Genomic DNA, 15386 nt, shown 5'->3' on the forward strand with positions numbered 1-15386 from the left:
ACTTTAAAAATTTAAAACTTTTTTTTGCATAGTTCCACACTGCGGGTGAAATGTTCCAGAGATGGGGGAATGGAGCTTGGTGTAACATGGAGCTGCCAATCTATTGGTGAAGGAGAAGGAAACTCTCCCACTGCTGCACGTGCACGCGCCTCTGCACATGAGGGGGCGCGCGCACGCAGATGTACGTGGGTGTGCACATCCTCCATGCGCGTTCCGACTTGGCAGGGGCGACTTTCTTCCGGGAGCAGTTTTCAGTCAGCTGCTTCCGTGCCCTCCCCGGGCCCCGCAGCTGTCAATCAAACAGCCCCCGGGCCCGCAGCTGTCAATCAAACAGCCCCCGGCCCGCAGCTGTCAATCAAATAGCCCCCTCGCCCCGGGCCCGCAGCTGTCAATCACAATCTCTGCTGCTGTCGGGCGGAGGCAAGACAACGCGCGCGCGGTTTTAAAGGGACCGCCACTTGCCTGCACTGTGCAGAGTTTGTTTTCCAGAAACGATTGGTGAGGGTTGTAGGTACTGTACCTCAATTGTTTTGGTGTTATTTTCGGTGATTACGGTTTCTCCGGCGAGCTGGAGAATTGTAAATATATAACTTTAGTGGTGGCGGATCACAGAAGGGGAAGCACTTTGTGTGGGCCTGCTGGGGCAGACGTTGAGGCAGCGAGGAAGCTCTTTGTGCTGCTTCCAGTGTGGAATCTTTGCTCTTCAGAACAATCAGACCTCCCTTCCAATTTATTAGTGTCACAAGTAGACTTATATTAACACTGCATTGAAAGTACTGTGAAAATCCCCCAGTTGCCATGCTCTGCCACCTGTTCGGGTACACTGAGGGAGAATTTAGCGCAGCCAACGCACCTAACCTGCACGTCTTTCGGACTGTGGGAGGAAACCGGAGCATCCGGAGAAAACCCACATAGAACGGGGAGAATGTGCAGGCTCCACACAGTCCCAAGTGACCCAAGCTGGGAATGTCAGATTCTCTCTGCTTTTTGTGTTTTAAACATTACAATGATTTTCTTACTTGAAGCATACATGTTGAAAAATACTCCACAGCTAGTCAGGCAGCATCTGTGAGTGAGAAAAGGGTTAATGGTTTAGGTCAATGCCTTATTTAACTATTTATGTTTCTTGCCCATTCCCCCCGCCCCTGCCAGGTTTTCCCGCTCTGCTGAACTTTGCTTTTGACCTTGGTACTTAATGCATTGGTCCAGATAAAGTAGATGAAGGAATTGAAATGGACCTTCTGAAGACTAAGGACAGCACCTCCATAATTCGCTTGGATCTTTGAGCTGGATTTTGCAGTTTGTGGTAAAGCTACACAATTCGCCACTGACCCCAAAGAAAATAAGCTGCCTACAAAAATCCAGCAATCTGGGTGGTGTGAATTTCCTCTTTCCTGACCTCACTTTTGAATCCAGGGCAAAGTCAAGGGAATCTCCAGGCAGCCAACATCAGTGATGTCATCAAGCAGGGTAAACAGCTAATCACATTGAATAATTCTAACAGACAGTAAAGCAGGAAGTAAAATGTACTGATTGTCCTTCACTTCTTAATTACCATTTCACATAAACTGAAATGAATGACTTAAACATACACTTGAGATTAAGATAAAAAATGAAATATCATAAACTAAAAATGTATTACTTTTATCGTGGAAATCTGGCATCCCATACATATAAAGTTAAAAATTTCAGCGACAGCGAGGCTATTTAATAGTATCTATGAGCTTAGTATGTTGTTAAAAATCCAATTACAAGTCATTCAATATGGTGTATAATTTTAAAGTGCTTTTACATTCAGACTAATAGTGTAAAAGTGCAAGTTCTCATCAGTTTTGCAATTTCTATCTAATTGCAGTACTCCCCATGGAATAGTGTAACGTTAGATCCTGGATTTCTGTGCTTAGCTGTGCATTTGCAGACTCCAGATTGCTATCAGCTTCAGCAGAGTAATAATTTTGTGGCAATTACTGAGAAGTAGTTGCAGGGAAATCAGGCTTGGGAATTGAATGTTCGAGTGTACTCAGTATTTCAGAAGGATAGGCAGGAAGGAAAAGGAGATGGCGTAGCTTTGTTAGTTAAAGAGATCAGTAGTGTAGTGAGAAATTATATAGGTACTGGAGTCCAATACATGGAATCAGTCTGGGTAGAAATAAGAAATAGCAAGGCACTGAAGTTCCTGGTGGGAGTAATCTATAGGTCCACAAACAGTAGTTCCACAGTGCGACACAGTATAAACAAAGAGATATTGAGGGCTTACAAGAAAGATTTGGCAATAATCATGGGTGATTGTTCCAGTCAATAGGCATGTTAAAATCAGACTGGCATGGATAGCCTCAAGGGAGAGTTCATTGAATATATTAGAGAATGTTTCTTGGAGCGATATGTTGTGGAACCAACCAGCAAGTAGGCTATTCTAGATTTGATATTGTGTAATGAGGAGAGATTAATTAATGACCTCATAGTTAAGGGCCCCCTAGGGAAGAGTGATCTTAGCATGCTAGAATTTCAAATTCAGTTTGAAGATGAGAAACCAGAGTCCCACACTAGCATTCTGGAATTAAACATAGGTAATTACATAGGTATGAGGACAGATTTGGTCTTGGTGGACTGTGCAAGAAGACTGAAAGATAGGACAGTTAACAAACAGTGGCTGATATTCAAGTCCTCCCAACTAAAATATATCCCAGAGATGAGGAAAGGTGGTAAGAGAGTAAGACTTCCATGGCTAAGCAAGGAAGTTAAGGATAACGCAAAGACAAGACCTAAGGCATACCATACTGCGAAGGCCAAAGACACACTCAAAGATTGGAAAGCTTTTAAAAATCAATGAAGAGTCACTTTCCACTTGCCTAATGAAGTGCAAACTCCGAAAGCTAGTGGGTTTACTATCAAATAAACTTGTTGGACTTTAACCTGGTGTTGTGAGCCTTCTTACTAACTAAAAGAAACCAGAGAGTCAGGATAAATGGGTCTTTTTTGGGTTGGCAAGATGTAACGAGTGCAATGGGGCTTGGTCTTCAGCCCCAACTATTTACAATCTGTATTAATGATTTGGATGCAGGGATAGTAGGCACCATAACTAAATTTGTAGATTACACTAAAATCGTTGAGATGGTAAGTTGCAACAATGAAATAAGAAATATGCCAATAGATACAGATAGGTTAAGTGAATGGGGCAAAATTTGGCAGTTGAAATTTAATGTGAATAAGTGTGAGGTTTTCTATTTTGGTAGGGAAAATACAAAGGCAAATTATTGCCTAATTTTGGAGTGCTTTGGTAAGAGGTTTCTGGGTGTTCTTGTGCATGAATTGCAGAGAACTAGTATGTAGGTAAAGCAGGTAATAAGGAAGGCAAATGGAATCTTAGCATTTATTGCTAAAGGAATAGGGTATAAAAGTTGCTGCTACTGTACAAAGCATTAAAAAGACTGCACTTAGAATACGGTTTTAATCCTCTTACTTGAGGGATGTAGTTGAATTGGAGGCAGTTCAGAGGAGGGTCACTAGATTGATTTCAGAGATGAGAGGTTTTTCTTACAGAAAGAGATTAAGTAGTTTTGGTCAATACTCCCTGGAGTTTAGAAGAGTGAGAGGCTATCTAATTGAGATGTACAAAATGATAAGGGGATTGACAAAGTAGACATGGCGATTGTAGGACAATCTAAAACAAGAAGTCATAGTTTTAGGATAAGGGATGGCAGATTTTAAAACAGATGAGGAGAAATTACTTCTCTCAAAGGATTGAGTCTGTGGAATTCACTGCCCCAGAGCATGGTGGATGCCGGGACTGACTTAATTTAAGGAAGAGGCAGACAGAATTTTAATCAGTAAGGGTTTGGTGGGCTATGGTGAATGGGCAGGAATGTGGAGTTGAGGCCTAGATGGGATCAGCCATGATCTTATTAAATGGCAGAGCAGACTTGAGGGTCTAAATTGCCTACTCCTGCTCCCAGTTCTTATGTTTTTCTGTCCCCCACCTATTGGAACCTGCAGATGGGAAATAGATACCTTCAATCTGATCATAAATTTCTCACGATAGTAAGAGAGGGGCAGTATATTGGAGGTCAGCAGTCATTTGGAAATCAAAAAATAATACCAGCAGTGTTTGGAGGTTTCTCTGGTCATTTGGGTGTGAGCATGATGTGTTGAAACTCATCACTATGATGTCACACCTGGAATGGTGAGGAAGTGTTTACCAATGACATCAAGGATGTGGTTTATATGGACTTCAGCAAAGCGTTTGATAAGGTCCCCCATGCAAGGCTAATTGAGAAAGTAAAGGGGCATGGGATCCAAGGGGACATTGCTTTGTGGATCCAGAAGTGGCTTGCCCGCAGAAGGCAGAGAGTGGTTGTGGATGGGTCTTTTTCTGCATGGAGGTCGGTCACCAGTGGAGTGCCCCAGGGATCTGTTCTGGGACCCTTGCTGTTTGTGATTTTTATAAATGACCTGGATGAGAAAGTGGAGGGATGGGTTGATATGACACGAAGGTCAGAGGTGTTGTGGATAGTTTGAAGGGATGTCAGAAGTTGCAGCGTGACATAGATAGGATGCAAGAATGGGTGGAGAAGTGGCAGATGGACTTCAACCTGGATAAATGTGTAGTGGTACATTTTGGCAGGTCAAATGGTATGAAGGAATATAATATTAAGGGTAAGACTCTTAGTAGTGTAGAAGATCAGAAGGATCTTGGGGTCCGGGTTCATAGGACTCTCAAATCGGCTTCGCAGGTAGAGGATGTGGTTAAGAAGGCGTATGGTGTACTGGCCTTCATCAGTCGAGTAACTGAGTTTAGGAGTTGGGAGATAATGCTGCAGCTGTATAAGACCCTGGTCAGACCCCACTTGGAGCACTGTGCTCAGTTCTGGTCGCCTCATTACTGGAAGGATGTGGAAGCCATTGAAAGGGTGCAGAGGAGATTTAAACAAGGATGTTACCTGGATTGGGTGGCATGCCTTATGAGGATAGGTTGAGAGAGCTTGGTCTTTTCTCCTTAGAGACAAAGGATGAGAGGGGACCTGATAGAGGTGTATAAGATGATGAGAGGTATTGATTAGGTGGACTCTCAGAGGATTTTCCCCAGGGCTGAAATGGCTGCCACAAGAGAACACAGGTTTAAGGTGCTGGGAGTAAGTACAGGGGAGATGTCAGGGGTAAGTTTTTCACTCAGAGGGTGGTGGATGAGTGGAATTGGCTGCTGTCGGTGGTGGTGGAGACAAATTTGTTAGGGTCTTTTAAGAGACTTCTGGATGAGTACATGGGACTTAATAGGATTGAGGGTTATAAGTAAGCCTAGTAGGTAGAGATGTGATCAGTGCAACTTGTGGCACCTGTTTGTGCTGTAGTTTTTCTATGATTGTAAGGATACTCTTAAGGGGAAAGAGACAGTTACTGACAACAAATATTGCAGATGCTGGAAATCTCGAATCCAAAAAAAAACACAAAATGCTGGAAACACTGAGAGAAATAGGTAACATTTCAGAAAGATCTGATAAAATGTTATTGACCTGAAATGTTAAATCTTAAGGCAGAGTAGAGTCACCTTCACTTGGCAGCTCTGTACCCTTGAAGTGCTCAGTGTACTGGTGCCTCCAATGGGATAGCATCCCATTTCTTCATTCCAAAGTTTTTTTTAACTGCCCTCTTTCTGACAGAGCTCCCTCTGTAAATATTGTTTCAACACAGCTGAATTTTACAATTGATTGAAAAAAGTCAGAAGAAAGGCCAAGGCCCATAGTACAGAACATCACCAAGTTTGAAAAAAGTGGAAGAGAAGGCAAATTCAGGTTTAATGTTGGATCATTACAAATCTAAAGAAATGTAAGGTTTATTGGTACGTGACACCAATCTTATGGATTGGAGGAGAGAGGGAGTTCCACAATTTTGACTATTTGGGAAATATTAACTTTGAATAAAGGAACTTGTTGTAATGCCTTCAGTCAGGCCACTGACGTTGGCCTACTGGAGTATGAACTCCCTGATTAAGGATCCAATTGACGGCAGGCCGTGGACAGCTTGCAATGCATACCAACTGTCTGTTATGATGCTTTGTTGTTTGTACCATTGTATTTAAATAACATGTTTGTTGTTGACACTGTTGGGTGTAATTTGTAATTGTGAGATGACATTTTTTGAATAGTGTAATGTATTTTTGTATTGGTATAACTGTTTTGATAATAAAAAAAGAGTGGATCCAATTGATGGGCCAATCAGGGAGTCTTTGTCTTGTATTTAACTGAGTGTGTCAGTTCCTGTGACAGCCCTGGAGATAGACTGCTAACTGATAGCACTCTGTGTATTGCTGTTAGAGTTTGCAATTGAAGGGACTTCTGCCTCCAAATACTTATTACACTTGTTGTTCAATCTTGATTTAATGTAGTGAAGATACAGAGCAAAGGAAGTATGTAGGATGGTGTGTTGGTTCACAAAGGCCATAACTATAGTGTATTGACAAAATTAAGCAAGGATAGAATAAATGGACAGAGAGTGCAAAAGAAAGGAAAGGTTGTGCTAGAGGCCCTCAGGATATATATTTCTGTGCTGATCAAAATGTTTTAACCATGAGAAGTTGTACAACAGAGTATGCTAACCAAATGGAAACTGGTATTTTTACCACTGAGGACACTAACTCGGCAAATCAACATAGAAAATCTCATGGAGCAATCAAAGCTTGTTATTTCTGACTAGGTATTACAATATTGCAGTTGATGAATGTGCTTAATATATAGTGATTGCAGTAGCTTTTATCATTGAGAATTTTACATGTCTCTTATAAAGGTTAACGTGATGTGGCGCACAGAGATTATATTGGACGAAGTAAGAAAAATCCTGCAGCAGAAAGGGTATACAGATATTGAATGCATTGGCCAAGGTGGATTCAGTATTGTATATAAGGTAGGTGAGGTTATTTTCTTTGGAAGTATAGCCTTTGTTTTGTTACAATTTCTGTTCAAGCTATTTTAAATGGTAGGAGGATCTGTACCCTGAGAATGCCGACACAGGTTGATTTGCAAATGAAGAAGGGGTAAAGGTGAGTAGTATTTGTTTACTGCCTGATGGGAGATGGAAACAGATTTAATAGTAACTTCCAAAAAGGAGTTGGATAAATACTTAAAAATGAAATATTTGCAGGAATATGGAGAAAGACAGGGACAGAATGGATAGATAGCACAGGCACAGTGGGCTGAATGGCCTCCTTTTGTGCTACATGATTCCAGAGTAATCATAGAAACAAGTAGATATGAACATATGAAATAAGAATAGGCCGTTTCTGGTGTTCAGGAAGTTGAAACTTCCCTAACCCACATGATTTAAAATGTTTTCCTTTGCACCACTAGTAAAATCCTTTCATTTAGGAGTGTAGTTGAAATATATCATTGCTAGTTCCTTCAGAATTAATTACTATTTATGATTATAGTTTCCCAGTTGGTGTATGGTAAGGGTCAAAGCTACTGAAGTCAGCTACCTTCTTAGTTTTCTCACTTAATGTTAAACACACTACTTGGTATCCTAGCCAATGGTTTGCACTTGGGAGCCAAACTTCAATTATTTGTCTTTTAGTTAATATTTCCTGAGCTTTCAAACTTTTCTGGCTTTTCTGGCTGCGCTTGCCTCCAAAATCGGACATCTCGCCCGACGTCAATGGTCCCACCTCCACCACCACCGCCACCACTGTCTGCCACCATTCCCATGAAAGGCAGGACAGGAAAAATTCCAGCCAACTTCTTTGTTTTTTTTCTTCTTTGTTTCTAAAATTACGAAGTTGAGCCACATTTTTATCCATTGTTATGCATTGGAAATTGTGTACAGTTTATAATGATGATCCGTCATTCCTTTATTTTTGTTGGGAACGTATAGCGAACTTGGCTGACTGAAGTCTGCTTATTATAAACATGAAGCTTTTGATGGGGCGAGAAAATTTCACTCAATATGTTTGCTCTTAAAAGATGTCACCTACTTAGACTAACATTTCCAACTCCTTTGCTGGAATTCTACCACTCTGCCCATCGTAGAATCAGAATGGGCGAGGGCGGACAATGGAAAGGTCTGTTGACATCGGGTGGGATTTTCCAGTCTCACTCGGGCAAGTCCAGAAAATCCCAGCCCTAGTGTGTCTAGGGCCTGTAAGCCTTGTAGGATTCCCCAACAATTGACAGCTAATTCTCAAAACAGTTGCAGCAATGAACTTCAGAATGCCTGTACTTCAATGCAATTGTTATTGCACACAAGGGCAGTGGCTTTGCTTTTTACATCTGCACAGACAGCAACAAAAATAGACCCCAAACTGAGTAAAACTATGGTGTAAAATTAAGAATATGATCAGCAACTCTGCTTATCCTTCCCATGTATGAACTAGAATGATATAAAGCCAATGAGCCTGGGTTCATATAGCAAGTTACAGGCAAATTTTGGCATCATCTGACCTCCTGGACGTGATCACTGCCTTTTAATTGCCCTCAAGTATCTGTCATTCTATATGGAAACTCCAGCAATTGGGTTACTTTTTCTCAGGTGTTCCGCAGTCTTGAGGAGAAAGCTTATGCAGTGAAGTGCATCCACCTTGTGCACAGCAAGAAGTGTGCTGAAAGTGCCTTCCTGACCGAGGTGAAGATTCTTTCAAAGCTAAACCACAGGAACGTTGTGCACTATCACGATGCTTGGATCGAAGAACTGGAGCTTCCAATGAATGTCCCAGTGATAGAGCAATCTCACTGTGATGTTTGTGACAGTTCATACGACTCCATCCTTGCAGCAGCACCTCCACCATGTGACGACTCTGTACAGTGGACTGACAGTAACCCAAATGAATACCAAGGTCAGTGCTGTCATCACAATCTTATTTAAAAGCTTACCTGTAATTGTTCAACTGATTTCCTTTATCCTTCAGGTGAGACGTTAAACCAAAATTGTATCTGCCCGCTCAGCTGGATGCAGAGGATCCCAGGGCACTATTTGAAGATGAGCGGGAGAATTATCTCTGGTGTCCTGGCCAATATTGATCCCTCTGTCACCATCACCAAAACGGATTACCTGATCATTTATTTCATTGCTGTTTGTGGGACCTGGCTGTTCACAAGTAGCATTACCTACACTGCAGCAGAAATTGGCCGCAGCATTACCTACATTGCAGCATTTCTCAGTAGACTAAGGAAGTTTGCAACACCAACTTTTACAGATGCACCATAGAAAACATTTATTCTGGTTGTATCACAGCTTGGTATGGCTCCAGCTCTGCCCAAAACTGCAAGAAACTACAAAAGGTTGTGAATGTAGCCCAATTCATTACACAAACCAGCCTCCTATCCATTGACTCTGTGTACACGTCCTGCTGCCTCGGAAAAGCAGCCAGCATAATTAAGAAACCCACCCCCCCCCCCAGACATTCTCTCTTCCACCTTCTTCCCTTGGGAAAAAGATACAAAAGCCTGAGGTCACTTACCAACCGACTCAAGAGCAGCTTGTTCCCTGCTGCTGTCAGACCTTTGAATGGACTTATCTTGCATTAAGTTGATCTTTCTCTACACTCTAGCTATGACTGTAACACTACATTCTGCACTCTCTCGTTTCTTTCTCTATAAACGGTATGCTTTGTCTGTAAAGCACGCAAGAAGCAATACTTTTCACTGTATACTAATACATGTAACAATAATAAATCAAATCAAATTAATTCAGTAACTACAGCCCAAAAATAATGAATGCCGTGAAATGCTTTGGGATGTTACAATGTCATGAAACACTATCTAAATACAGATTTTCAACAACACGTTTCTGTTCTTTAGAATGTATTAGCAACAAAAGAAACTTACCACCAATAACAGCTCGTGTTTTTCAGCATAAGAAAATCATCGCACACCGACCAATTCTGAAGTATTATATATCCTTTATTTGTAGAAAAAATATACATGGTGAAAGACTGCAAGTCTGAAAATATTCAATTGCTCTTTTATTAATCAAGCTTATAAAAAAAGCTAAACTTTTTATTTCAAAAATATACTTTATTCATAAAAATCTCAATTAAACCATTGCAAACCTACATATCTAAACATTGCGAACAGTGCACAAAAAGTCATTTTTACAGTCCTGTACAGAATTACAGTCATTACATTTCAAAGCTTGACACTATATACATATATACCTCAGATTTTACTGTGTGCCGTTATTTCTCAGATTGGCACACAGTTACGCAGGCTGAGGGTATTTTGCAGTTCCTGGGCCCTCGGTCTGCCTCTGTTAAAAGGCCTTGCAGTGTGGCCTTTCCCCATTGTGCCTTTGCAGCCACTGCCCCAAGCTTCAGCGCGACCCTCAGCATGTAGTCCTGGACCTTGGAATGTGCCAGTCTGCAACACTCAGTTGAGGACAGTTCTTTCAACTGGAAGATCAGCAAGTTTTGGGTGGACCAAAGTGCGTCCTTCACCGAGTTGATAACCCTCCAGCAGCAGTTGATATTTGTCTCAGTGTGCGTTTCCAGAAACAGCCCGTAGAGCACAGAGCCCTGCGTCACCGAGCTGCGCGGGACGAACCTCGACAAATACCACTGCATCTCACTCCAGACCTTCTTTGCAAAGGCACATTCCACAAGGAGGTGTCTCATCAGCCCCACAGCCGCTTTGAGGGCAGCGTGTGGTGATGTTGAGACCTCGAGTGTGCGTGAAGGATCTGATGGGGAGTGCCTTTCTCACCACCAGCCAAGCCAGATCTTGGTGCTTGTTTGTGAGTTCTGGTGATGAGGCGTTAAAGCTCAATTTTTTTTCAGGTACGGTAAATTACTTGGGGTCTGAATTTTTAAAAAATTTTTGATAACATCAAAGCTTCTCTTCATCATGTCTTTGCTGATCTGAACATTGCCCTGAGACTGAAAACCTTTGACCTACGGGCTAGTGACAAATTTACCTGCCTTTTTCACACCTGGAAAATGGAGGAGAGCTGGGCAGAGGAAAATCGGGGTGGACCTCATAACCACCCTTTGGGTGCTCATGCCCTGTTTGATGCAGTTTGGCTACCCAGGACTTTCCTCTTCTCGTTTAAATATGAAGATCGGGGTCCTATGCTGTTGTATAATGCCAGTTTCAATTATAGAGCCATAGAGGCTTTTAGCATGGAAACAGGCCATTCGACCCAACTTGTCCATGCTGCCCTTTTATTTTAAAACCCCTAAGCTCGTCCCAGTTGGCCCATATCCCTCTAAACCCATCTTACCCATGTAACTATCTAAATGCTTTTTAAAAGACAAAATTGTACTCACCTCTACTACTACTTCTGGCAGCTTATTCCAGAGGCTCAGCACTCTCTGTGTGAAAAAATTGCCTCTCTGGACTCTTTTGTATCTCTCCTCTTTCGCCTTAAACCTATGCCCTCTAGTTTTAGGTGCTCCTACGTTTGGGTAATGATATTGATTTTCTAACTGATCCATGCCCCTCATTATTTTACAGACCTCCTACACTCCAGAGAAGAAAGTCTCAGTCTATCGAGCTTCTCCTTATAATGCAAACTATCAAGTCCCAGTAGTATCCTAGTAAATCTTTTCTGTAGTATTTCTTGTTTAATAATAATTAGAAGAACAAATAGGCAGAGTTTGCATCCTTTCACGCTGTACCTTTTTTAATTGAATGGTGAGCTCTACCCAGTGGTCCTTAAATCTCCTTCTATTTTTTGTGGGTTCAGGAGATGTGCTCCCCAGAGCCGCAAAGAAAATACCAGGGCCTGGCCATGTCCCACATTCTGTGCCCACTGATTGGATTGCTCCCCTGTGCTCCAACCCCAAGCCTGACCATGTTAGAGCTGACCAATTGTCCACTGCCATTCACACTGATTGTTGTTTTCTCAGACGCTGATTCTGATGTAGAAAGTCAATTGTCTGCATCTCCAGCCTCAAAATGCAAACATGCAGCTGGCATTGCTGAGGGATCAGAGAAGGGAAGCACTGTGGCCGAAAGCTTAAGTGAAATTCAGGCAACTGTAGTAAGTGTTACATCTAAATTCTGTAGCCACCCGTTAGTAATTGATGATCAGCATAGGGACACAAGGATGCCACCATCTTGTGGCATGTTCTGAAAGGGGATAGATTTACATTAAAAAGCTCTACCTCCAGCTCTCAGGTCACCCCAGTCCTCTGCAAGATGGCTGATTGTGGCCCCCTGGTGACTGTGTTAAAGCATCTGTTCCTCAGTAGGGGCATTCCGGCATCAATCCTAACCAGCTCACAAATGAGCATTTGATCATGCAGAATGATTAACTGCCACTGCTGGTGTTGACCTGTCTCTGGGCAAATAGTCCAATGGCAGGAAAACACATGGTCGCTGACCTGCACTTCTACTCAGAAAATTCCTCCCGGCCTTGTGTGGAAGCCTGCCCCCGGGATCGGAAAAATTATACCCAGTGGGTGGAACTCTTTTCTGCCTTTTGCACATGTTTTGTTATGGTAGAGGTGGCCCGCCATTGGCCGACAGCTGGATCGTCTGGTCCTACCACTAAGGGAGTGTCCTGTTTTATACCCCCCCTCCCCCGCTACTGGGAAACCCACAGTGGGTGTTCATTGTCGGCTGGACCAGAAGTTCCTCCTGACAGAAACAGAAAGTTCTGGACACTTTGTCCAATTCTAAGCGCTTCACTTTAAGAAAGATGCCAAGGCCTTGGTGAGGATGCAAAACAGAATGTTGTGAGGAATGAGGACTGGAGAAGCTTGGGTTGTCCTCCTTAACAGTTTTTTTTTCTTTATTTTGTCTTGTGATGTGGGTGACACTGGCAAGGCTAGAAGTTATTGCCCATCCCTAATTGCCCTTGAACTGAGCCAGGCCATTTCAGAGGGCAGTTAAGATTGCTGTGGATCTGGAGTCCCATGTAGGTCAGACCAGGTAAGGATAGCAGATTTCCTTTCCTAAAGGGCACTAGTGACCCAGATAGGTTTTGTGACAGTTTTTATGCAGTATTTATTAATTGAATTTAAATTTCACCAGCCATCAGGGTGGGATTTGAACCTGCTCCTTGGGTATTAGCCTGGGCCTCTGAATGACTGGTCCTGTGGCATTACCACTATGCCATTATCTCCCTTGCATTTGATAGATTTCAAAATTTTGATAGGATAGATCAGGAAAAACTGTTCCACTAGCAGTCAGATCGATAATTATCAGGCACAAAATTATCGAGCACAAGGTAATTAGCAAAAGAACCACATGGAAATCAGGAGAATTATAGCAAATTCAAAGTAAATTTGAAAAGGGAATTGGGTAAATATTTGAAGAGGAAACATTTGAACTGTGGGGAATGGGCAGGGGAATATAACTAATCGGCCAGCTCTTTTAAAAAGTTAGCAATGGCATGATGGACCAAATGGCCTCCTTCTATGCTGTATCATTCTAAGCTCTAGCTCCTTTCCTGTCTTGTGTTTGATTACTGCTGTCCATCATGGACAAAGCAGAAAAAAAGCTACATTAATCCCTGTGCCTCTGCTTATGATTGCTGTGCAAAGATCTCTGCCAGAAAGCCTAGATGTGTAGGGATCAGCTGTGAGAAAAGAACCAGGCATGGATGGAGTTGCTCTGTTAATCATTGAGCTTCTTGGCATTTAATATTTAGACTCGCACATGATGAATATTGCTTTAGCCAAAGTTCCAGAGGGTTGCTGGCAAATGTAGAATGGGACATTAGAATGAAGAAGCAAAATTGGTGGGGAATACTGTACCAAATTAATCACATCTCATTGACTTTGTTGAGTAGGATACCATTAAGTGAGTTAACATGATTAACTGATCTTAATTGAAATGCATAAGAAGTCTGTCTCTTCATTGCTAATCCTTCATTAAACCATGATAAGCTGCACAGTTGGCCAATAGAAAGTAAAACAGGAAATGTGAATTGAATGAAAGAATTGCTGTGATTTTAGAATCAAAGATGTCGCTACTTTTCTTGGCAAACTACAAGACAAGCTTGTGCTTGGGGGGGTCAACGTGATGAGGAGTTAGTGGATTTAATTGTTTGGCCTAAGTCAAATTTGATTCATGAGCAGCAGTACATGAGGCGAATTAATGGAAATTGACTGGTCTTGCATATGAACATGATGTTTAATTAAGTAGGTTGATTTGCTTAAAAAGTAGGAAAATTGGTCTTGTGAAGTTAAGTCAGTTAAGAGTGTAGTTGAGTGCAATGTGCTTTAACTTGCAAATTCATTGCATTTTTAAAAAAAAACCATATAATGTGTTCAGGAAATGATTTGGAGGATGTTTTGATGAAAATTTTTCACAGAAAATGGAGGTTTTCAGTCATAGAATACTACGATGCAGAGGAGGTCATTGGCCCATCGAGTCTGCACAGACCACAATCTCACCCAGGCCCTATCCTCATAATCCCATGCATTTACCCTAGCTAGTCCCCCTGTTACTAAGAGGTAATTTAGCATGGCTAATCTGCCTAACTTGCACATCTTTGGACTGTGGGAGGAAACCTCAACACCTGGAGGAAACCCACACAGACATGGGGAGAATGTGCAAACTCTACACAGACAGTGACCCAAGTCGGGAATCGTACCCAGGTCCCTGGCGCTATGAGGCAGCAGTGCTAACCACTGTATCACCACAAAGTCCAATTGAACATAAAATAGTGTCTGCCATTCTGATATGAATATTAGGGGCAATTTTCAATTATTTGGCTAAGGTGGAAAATGGCTGTCTGCAATACTCAGTTGTTGCACATCAATCACTTGAACTGTTAAAAATGCTCAGGGGATTTTTTTCATGGTTAGTGATGCTCTGTCTTATTCTACCAGAATTCCATAAAGCGTTCTGATGGAGAACACTTGAGGAAGCTTAGGTTCCTCTTCATTAAGGTAAGAGCAACAAAATGACCAAGTATTTCTCTGCCTATGCGAAATACTTTGACAACCAAAAGTTGAATATTGTCTAAAGACTTTCTGCTCTATCTGTTCCTTCTTTACTTTCAGCCGTGTAATTCTGACTTTGGCATCTTATGTAGAAACAGAAATTGCAAAGTTATTCATTTATGAACTCAAATGAAATGTGATTTTGATTTTTTTTCCTGAATATTTGTTTTCGGTGAATAATTCAGATGGATTTTTGCAAGATGACACTTGAAAAGTGGATAGAAAATCATTGCCACACATGGTTCAATTTCAAATGCTGTTTGAAGATCATTAAGGAGATGCTCCAAGGCTTGAGATACATCCACAGTCAGGTACATTGGCTCAATGTTACACCATAAACTATATTAGCATTTTATATTGAAATGCTGTGATAAGAAATGTGAGCTGTGGGTCTCTGTTTCCAATTCCCTGGCAATGTCCCAGGCAAAGAGCAGAAGATGCCAAGTAAACTGCAGGCCTTCCTCAACAGCAGTAAAGAGGAGTTAACCTAAGCCCTTTCTCACACACTTGTAGC

At 41.9% G+C, this 15386-nt stretch overlaps 1 protein-coding gene across 6 annotated transcripts in view; it reads left to right on the plus strand.

Annotated features, from left to right (window-relative positions):
• The first annotated feature begins 232 nt into the window (after nt 1-232).
• LOC145347907 (eIF-2-alpha kinase GCN2-like) overlaps nt 233-15386 on the plus strand; it is a 67196-nt gene continuing 52042 nt past the window's right edge. For 3 of the 6 annotated variants that reach the window (XM_080195872.1, XM_080195877.1, XM_080195874.1), the window contains exons 1-7: nt 233-511; nt 1153-1470; nt 6778-6894; nt 8512-8815; nt 11825-11958; nt 14759-14818; nt 15058-15183. In XM_080195872.1, the coding sequence (XP_080051998.1) occupies nt 1456-1470; nt 6778-6894; nt 8512-8815; nt 11825-11958; nt 14759-14818; nt 15058-15183 (756 nt within the window). In that variant the 5' untranslated portion in view covers nt 233-511; nt 1153-1455. The remainder of the gene's footprint in view (nt 512-1152; nt 1471-6777; nt 6895-8511; nt 8816-11824; nt 11959-14758; nt 14819-15057; nt 15184-15386) is intronic. The other 3 variants (XM_080195873.1, XM_080195875.1, XM_080195876.1) reach the window with 3 other exon arrangements.

The sequence above is a fragment of the Carcharhinus amblyrhynchos genome, chromosome 9 (genome assembly GCF_965287045.1).
Source record: "Carcharhinus amblyrhynchos chromosome 9, sCarAmb.v2.hapA, whole genome shotgun sequence".
Lineage (NCBI taxonomy): Eukaryota > Metazoa > Chordata > Chondrichthyes > Carcharhiniformes > Carcharhinidae > Carcharhinus > Carcharhinus amblyrhynchos.